Below are 8,806 nucleotides of genomic sequence, written 5' to 3'. Positions count from 1 at the left end.
GGCGACAGAGCAAGACTCCGCCTCAAAAAAAAAAAAAAAGAAAAATTTAAAACCTCGCAAAGTCAAGGCAGGTGGATCACCTTAAGTAGGGAGTTCAAGACCAGCCTAACCAACATGGAGAAACCCTGTCTCTACTAAAAATACAAAATGAGCTGGGCATGGTGGCGCATGCCTGTAATCCCAGCTACTCAGGAGGCTGAGCAGGAGAATCACTTGAACCCGGGAGGCAGAGCGTGTGGTGAGCCCAAATCGCACCATTGTACTCCAGCCTGGGCAACAAGAGTGAAACTCCGTCTCAAAAGAAAAAAAGAAAGTGTCCCAAGGAGTGAGGGGTCAATTATGTCAAATGCTGCCTTCCACTCAAACACTATGAGGACTGAGAATTGACCAATGCAATTAGCAACATGGAGGTCACTAGCTACCATGTTAAGCACAATTTTGGTGGAGCAGGAGGTGAAAACCTAATTGGAGAGGGCTCAAGAAAGAATAGGAAGAAAGGAACTAGAAACTGCAGGTATGGACAAAAATTTCAAGAAGTTCTGTGGTAAGGGAAGCAGAGAATTGAAGCAGTAGCTGAGGGACATACAGGGTCAAGTGTGATTTTGTTTTGTTTTCGAAGATGATAGAAATTATAACATGTTGGAAATAAGCCAGTTGGGGGGAAACTAACTGAAAAAGGAGAGAAAACTGGGATGAAGGGAAAAGGAGGCACAGATTGTACTTAAGCAGCAATATTCTCATCAGCTAGAGGCCTTAGAATAAAGATGCATTTGCAGTGCAATAGATGTCCATTCTTCCTGGAGGTTGATAAGCCAGTGCTTTTAAACTGGCTGAACAGGAGAATCACTAGGGAAAGGTGAGGGTGTATTTACTTTAGACACTATTATTATAGTCACAAGTAAGTGGCTGTAAATTGCATTTCATTACTAACAATTCAATGATGATACAGAAATAATCATTCATTCAACAACCACTTACTCGTCTACCATGTGCCAGTTCTCAGTGTTATTCTAGGTGCTGGGGATATAGAACTGAGCACCACAGTCGTATCTAAAACATTTTTATTGGTTGCATTATTTTAAAATCTATGTGTATTTGTTTACAACAAAAAATATGTTGGGGATATTTTTTGTGGTTTTGGTCACAAAATTTCTTTAAATCATCTCTTCATGCTTTGTAAAAACCCTTGTATCGCTAAGATTGACAGGTTTTATTATCAATGGTGTCCCTGAAGCTTATTTTAGAGTAGGTATTTGGGGCACTTTCTGCATTTTCTTATTTGCTGGATTTTACCCCAAGAGCTTTTCAAGTCTATTTAAGTAATCATGGAATTTGGTCACTTTTAGATAAATTAATAGGATATCCCAACTGCTTTTTAAGAACTGCTCTTAATTTCTGTTAGTCTTTTAAATGTTACTTAAAGGTAGTTATATTCTCTTACAAAATCAACTTGAGATCATTAAACTATTTAATTTCTCTCCCTTCAGTTTATACAATAAAAGGAGTTCTACACAGGAAAGGAAGGAGTATAGAATTGCCAAGACTTCTTTTCACTAAACTTAGACACCTGAATTTTCTACCTTTCACTAAAGAACACATTCCACCTTGCTGAACCTTTAAAAGGTCAACAGCCACTTTGAGAGCGTTTGTTTCAGTCTTTTCTGTGGCCTCCTTTTCAAGGTTCATTTCTCTGATTTCCTAGTAGTATACTTATTTCATGGGAAACATTTCTTTCAGAGAAGCACAAAGCCTCTTCTAAACTCTTCCTCATTCATGTCAGAGTCTGTTAGCTAGATTTCCCACTAGTTTAAAATTTTATTTTAGTTTTAGATTTCCCATGATCTGCTATACTTTAATTTAGAATATATACATTTTCCAAAATACACCTGGAGTGTGGGAGGTGGGGAGAGAGAAGGGGAAAGGAAGGGAAAGCGAGAGAGGGACACGGAGGAGAAAACGGGACAAGGAGAGAGAGGGTTAGCGAGAAAGGGAAAGAGGAATAAAGGAGGAGAGGGATATTTGTTTTGTAACTTCTATGTTAACTTTGCTTCTTTGGAGCTTTTTTTTTTTTTTTTGAGACAAGAGTCTTACTCTATTGCCAAGGCTAGAGTGCAGTGGCACAATCTTGGCTCACTGCAACCTCCGCCTCCCAGGTTCAAGCAATTCTCCTGCCTCAGACTCCCGAGTACCTGGGATCACAGGCGCGTGCCGCCACACCCAGCTAATTTTTATATTTTTAATAGAGACAAGGTTTCACTACGTTGGCCAGGCTGGTCTCAAACTCCTGACCTCAGGTGATCCACTCACCTCGGCCTCCCAAAGTGCTGGGATTACAGGCGTGAGCCACCATGCCCGGCCAGAGTTTTTTTTTTTTTTTTTGAGATGGGAGTTTCGCTCTTGTTGCCCAGGCTGGAGCGCAATGGTGAGATCTCCGCTCATGGCAACCTCCGCCTCCCGAGTTCAAGCGATTCTCCTGCCTCAGCCTCACAAGTAGCTGGACTGTGCCGGCCCAGAGCTTACTTCTTAAAGGTGTTTCAAAGGACTCATACTTGTTCTTAATTTCAAATATTGTTTACTATTTGTATATTGCATTTCTAAAGCATTTTATACTTAGAGTAATAACTGTACTTTAGCTTTCCTTTCCTCGTCTCCAAATATTTGTGTATTACAGAAGAGAACATTACATCGTGTTCTTTGTTAGAGATCTGAAATCTCATAGCCTAACATTTTCCTCCTTGCAGCAGCTACACACAGTAAAAAAGTCTGCTATAACATGGTAAGTCTGTAATGTGTGGGTCCCTCACAGCCTATAAAGTTTATTTATTACTCCCCCCTCCTTCCACTGGAGGCTTCCTAATACTTAGGGTGAGGAATGTGGGTGGGTGGGCCAAGATATGGAAGAACTGGGGAGAACTATGCATGTGCCTATATTTATGAAAACATTTATGCTCATGTCAATTAAATGCATTATATGATTAAAGTGATTTGCACATTCAGGATCCAAACAGGAAACAGGATGAGTAATGACGGGACAAACTCTGGACCACTGATACAAATACAGTAATTGAACCCAAAGAAAACAAGATTGGCCAGGTGCGGTGGCTCACGTCTGTAATCTCAGCAGTTTGGGGGGCCAAGGCAGGTGGATCACTTGAGGTCAGGAATTCGAGACCAGCCTGGCCAACATGGTGAAACGCTGTCTCTACTAAAAATATAAAAATTAGCTGGGCATGGTGGTACACACCTGTAATCCCAGCTACTCGGGAGACTGGGGCAGGAGAATTGCCTGAACCTGGGAGGCGGAGGTTGCAGTGAGCCAAGATCGCACCACTGCACTCCAGCCTGGGCGACACAGCAAGACTCCATCTCAAAAGAAAAAAAAAAGAAAGAAAGAAAGAAAGAAAACAAACAAGATTTTCATAAGAGCAGCAGATGAAAATTGCCAAAATTTACACATTTTTGTCCAAGAGTAAAGATGAACAGATTAAGAGGAGTACAAAGTTTAGAGAAATTAAAAAACCTTTTAGGAAAACTGTATATTGGACTCTAACATGAATGAAGAGTTTCAAAACATATTTTAGATGAAGGTTTTCACTATCTAAAAAGATTTGGCAGAAAATAAGCATACTGCCATAAAAGCAGAGAATCAAACTTTGACGATAAGGTCACTGAAAAGACTTAAAACAACGTTCATGGATAAGTTACAAAACTCTTCTCTGTCTCAGTTTACTCTTACATACATGTGACATAATGCATTTAGTGGATATACAGCATGCAATCACTGTTAGCCATTCTGACGTCTTCTCCTCTATGGCAAGTCAGGCAACGAATAATAACACTTGTTCCCTTACCCTCAATTATGAGAAGATATTCCAAGACCTCCAGAAAGTTTTTTGGTATTAGAAGCTGCTCTGAAGAGTTGGGTAGAAGAGGAGACTGGTTCTACTCTTTGAGCAAACAAGGTGTAGACAGATCTGGGCCAAACTTAAGGGTTCCAACCATGAAGGAAAAAGTGCTTCTGACAGTTACTTTGGAACTTGAGTATGTTTTTCTCTTATAAGCGTAGTGGCAAAATAACTGAGAGTTACGCAACGAAATGCCTTAGGTGCCCAGTGGTGCTCACACCCTGATGCCGATCTCACACCAGGGAAGCCTTTGAATGCTGAGGGTTAGTAACACCTTCCACTACATTCCAGAGTGGGAGAACGCTGGCCACACTTGCGAAAGCTGCAGTACAAGTTTAAAACAATCAACAGAAACAAAAACCAAAATCACTTTTCTTTAGGAATGAGGTCAGCACTATTTTGCACACTCGTTTGTGGGGAGTTAAATATTTGGTGAAGAAAAGGCAGCCTGCCCGGAGGCAAAGCTAGAGATTTCGGCCAGTGGGCGTATCTTTCCAAACCCTTGCTACTCCTCTCGATTATTTTCTGCGACATAACTCCAGTCCACCCCTTGCTGCCTTTCTCTAGCTACTTTCTCAAGGCCATGCCTTTTGGGAAGTGGTTACAAATAAACTATATTTGCGCCACAGGCTAGAGGTTCCTCCAGCTACACTGCAAACCGAAGGAAGCTGTCAGGACATTGTGAGAGGCACTACACAATGACAACAAACACTGCCAGCGACTGCTGAGCCCCACCCCCACGCCAGCCTCAGCGCAGAGAATGCAGGCCCGGGGCTGGCTCGCCGTGGGCCAAACACGGACGCAGCTCGCGCCGCGGGCAGCCGGAGCAGAGGCATCCCTCGGTGCAAGGCAACCGCGGGCCTCTCCGGGCATCTCCCACCCGGAATGCTGGGCCAGTGCCCAATAGGAAGCCCCGCGGGGGAACTTTCGCCCTCGGCTGCCACATAAACAAGTCGGGCTCAAGACTGTCCAATGACTGGGCAGGGCGGCGAAACATTCTTTGGAGTCCTGGCAGCTTCCCGGACTCGACTGAGCTTAACGCTCTAGAGGAGAGGAACCTAGGGCGGATGCTTCACTCGCCCCCCTTGGCCAGCCCCTTCACCCAGGGCCGAGGATGTTACAAATAGGGGCAAATTCTCTCCCCGGCAATCTTTCCCCGGGGCCTTGCCCTCCTCATCTGCAGGCTGGAAGCAAGTTCAGCAACAGGCTGGGGCAAAAGTGTTTCCGCGCCCCCGACTGCGCAGGCTCGGTCCACAGGGGCGACTTTCCGGGGCGAGCGGGCTGCAGCGGCCCGACTGCGCAGCGCTCTGGCATCGCGCCCGGGCTCAAGTTTCTGGGTCTTGGAGGCGCCTCCAATGCGTCCCAGCCACTCGCCGCAAAGAGTTAACCAAGTGGGGCTGGCCCTGCTCCGCCGCCCCCAGCAGCGCGTCTCCACCGCGTAGTCCCGGCCCCGCGCTCGCTGCTATCCGCGCGAACCGCTGCTGCGTCTCGCCCCCAGAGCCGGCCAGCCTCCCTCCCGCGCCGCCCTCCCACCCCGCCAGCTTGGCTTCCCGCGCGCTCCTCACCGCACTTCTCTGGGCCCCGCCATACTCCAATATTTCCTCAGCTGGGAGGCGCTTCACGGAGGACCCTCTGCCCCCCGTCGCTTTCCCCGCTTTCCTCCCCGCACCCCCCAGGAGGTGCCAGTACCGATGCCCTGGATGAAGACGAAGCCAGTGACCACGAGCACCGGGTGCCAGTTAAACTCGAGTGCGCTGCCGTCCCAGCCAAGCCCCTCTCGGTAGTGGAGGACCCAGACGAGGGTGAAGATCACCGACAGGAAGCCGACGAGCAGTGCCGACCCCAGCAGCGCCAGGAAGCGCCAGTAGCCCTCCATGGCCATCAGCGCCCCATACTCCGTACCGCGGGGGCCACAGTAACTTGGAGAGGCGGCAGCAGCCTCTGGGTAGTGGCCGAGCGGCGGGACCGGGGCGTCGACTTCTTGGGGCTGTCTCCGCCTGCGGGGAGGGACCTTCTGGGCTGCTGGCCCGGAATGTGGGGCCCCTTGGGGGTGGGGAGCTAGCCCCAACTCAGAAACGGGCCCCACCCCCGGGATCACGCGGCCGCCGAGGGCGCTCACTGCCTGGTGGCCTCACCCTCGCCCAGCATCCAAGCTCGCAGAGGGCTTCAGCCCTAGTTAGTTGCTCAGAGAGAGAATTCCGAAGATTTTATACCCACCACTTGCTTTTAACCCTTCCCGTATCTCGTCCTTATTTGTGGGGAGGCTGAGTAGGGCAGTGGTACGCCCTCTTGTTTAAGAGAAGAGAGGGATCGGTTGGGTAAGGTTGTGTGTGTGCTTTTAACTCTAAAGAAGCCTCCTTAGCCACAGTGCTGGAGAATTGCTGTCTCTGACATCAAAGGGTGTTAAGGAGGAACCCGTAGGGTGGTGTAAACAAAAAATAAAATCCTAAGCCCCTCACTGACTGAATGGACCCCCTTGGCCAAGCAGACCCCAGAAAAACCTTAAAGCTGAGTTTCTAGCTGCAGCCAGAAGGGAAATCAGGAAGTCTACTCTCTCCCTTTTGGAATTTAGACTCAACAACTGACTAGCATTAATGTTTAAAAGAGAAATCATAAGGCAGATGGAGCAGACTGTTTGTAGCAATAGGACATCAAATAATAAAAAGGACCTAAGTCACACACCTACACTTAAGGAATAAACTATGGTCTAACTGCCACAAAGGTTTTATTTTTCTCTAGAGGCTAAACAAGCACTGGTTTGAGATAAGCGATGTTAAAACTATTACAACTTAATCAGCTCACAGACACTGACCAGCTGAACCCCTGTTCCACAAGCCAGAACTACAGCTTTCATTGGACAAGAAACTGATTTCAGGACCTTTTTCCTGATAAGAAGACCACCGACCATGGACTGGTTCTGGCCAGTTTACAGGATTGTGCACTTGTATGCATTCACGGCCTAAAAAGACCTTTTGAAGTATAGGTTTGAAGTAATACATTTAAATGTTAAGTCTCCACCCCAAAGAGAACATGTTACATGCATGTTTGTTCAATATGCATGTGTAAGGACCGCCTCCATCAATATTCCATAGCTCCTCCTGTAACCTGTTAAGTATGTATGTTTGGCCAAACTGTTCAGTATAAAGCTTCTACCCCAACCCCTCTGCCTTTCAAGTGCCTGTCTCTGGTCTTAGGCCAGAGGCTGTGTTTATCAGCCTATGGAATGGCCACCTTGCAGGCTATAACCTTTTAAAATAAAGTCTCCTCCTTTTTCAAATTTATGATTTTTTGTTTTAAGTTAGCAGTAAAGGCTGGGCGCAGTGGCTCACACCTGTAATCTTAGCACTTTGGGAGGCTGAGGCGGGCAGATCACTTGAATCCAGGAGTTTGAGACCAGCCTGGACAACAAGGTGAAACCCTGTCTCTACTAAAAATACGAGTGTGTGCACCTGTAGCCCCAGCTACTTGGGGGACTGAGGAAGGAGGATCACTTGAGCCCAGAAGGTCGAGGCTGCAGTGAACTGAGATTGCACCACTGCACTTTAGCTTGAGTGACAAAGTGAGACTCTGTTTCAAAAAACAAACAAAAACCAGTAAACTGGGGTCCCCATGAGGTGTCTCACGGCTGTAATCCCATGGCTTTGGGAGGTGGAGGCAAGAGAATCACTTGAGCTCAGGAGAGCTATGATCGCACCACTGCACTGCAGCCTGGTGACAGCTAGACTTTGTCTCGAAACAAAACAAAAACAGCATGGGCAGCAGTGGGCTTGGCCTTATCCTACAATGAAACTACTTGCAGTTTGCTGTTGAGAGAGGGAAGACAGGAACCTCCTGGACCTGGACTTGCCATTTAGTGTGATAAATGGATTTTCAAAGTGCCAGGCCACCCAAACCGATTTGAACCAAAGCCCCCGCTTGATGAAGTGAAGCTCACTCCCTGCCCCCTTTCCAACATTATTCTCACCCTTCTCCACTGGACAAAAATAGTGTCAGCATTATCTAATGCTATCAAAGAAAAAGGGTTCTGACCGCCAGGGCTTCCAGAATGCATTTGGGAACGTTCACTTCTAGCCCTCTTCTGTAGCTCATCTCCAAGGACTAGTTTGCTGTATTGTCTTGTTGCTGTCTTGAAAGACCTTAGAATGTGCAGAAAGTATATGGAGGTGATTTTCAAAGCAGACTAAAGAAATAGGAGTGGCAAGCCATGGTAGTAGGGCAGGATTAAGGGCTCAGAGTAAGAGGCTGTAGACCTCACCTGTGTCATTATTTTTCCCTTGGTGGGGAGAGTAAGCAAATGGAAGAGAAGGACACCTTTCTCCAGCACAAGGCTTTGATCTGGTCCAGCTTAGCCCTCCCCTCTAGTCTCTTACCATAACCTGACTGGCTCTGATGTCCTTGGCTGTAAACTGCTCTGGCAGCTTCTGACCACTTCCTACCCACACCCCTGCCTCTAAATTTCCCTGACCCCATCTCCACTGAGAAACCTTCCCTGAGTCTGCCCCTGCCCAGACTTTTATATCCCACTGACCTCCCCATCCAGTGCCTCCTTGTGTCACCTGTCAGGATGTAATATAATGATCTGTCTCTCTGGCTGTCTCCAGTCTCAGACTGCCCTATTGAAGGCATTGATTCTCCAATTCATCATTTTATTCCTCCTTGACATGTGGTGGTTACTCAATAAACATGTGTTGGGAGGCTAATAAGACTGAGTGTGTTAATCAGGGTCCTGGCAGAAAACACACAGCATATTGGAATTGAGTAATTTAATAATGAACAAGACTGTTTATGAAGTTGTGGGCAGTGTGTGGGAATCCTCAGGGTTAGGCAGTGCCCTAAGTCTGAAGGGTAGAGAGTTACTGGAATCCAGAGAGAAAATTGCGTGAAGGGGGAAGTCCGATAGA

The 8,806-nt window shown here is 47.0% G+C and overlaps 1 protein-coding gene across 2 annotated transcripts in view; it reads right to left on the bottom strand.

Annotated features, from left to right (window-relative positions):
• LOC105514531 (cytochrome b reductase 1) overlaps positions 1-6,081 on the bottom strand; it is a 26,482-nt gene extending 20,401 nt beyond the window's left edge. For both annotated transcript variants that reach the window (XM_011945935.1, XM_011945937.1), the window contains exon 1: positions 5,595-6,081. In XM_011945935.1, the coding sequence (XP_011801325.1) occupies positions 5,595-5,787 (193 nt within the window). In that variant the 5' untranslated portion in view covers positions 5,788-6,081. The remainder of the gene's footprint in view (positions 1-5,594) is intronic.
• Positions 6,082-8,806: the final 2,725 nt, after the last annotated feature.

This window comes from Colobus angolensis, unplaced genomic scaffold (assembly GCF_000951035.1).
Source record: "Colobus angolensis palliatus isolate OR3802 unplaced genomic scaffold, Cang.pa_1.0 Scaffold247, whole genome shotgun sequence".
NCBI lineage: Eukaryota > Metazoa > Chordata > Mammalia > Primates > Cercopithecidae > Colobus > Colobus angolensis.
Note: the sequence above shows the minus strand (reverse complement) of the source record. Positions and strands in the feature narration are given on the sequence as shown.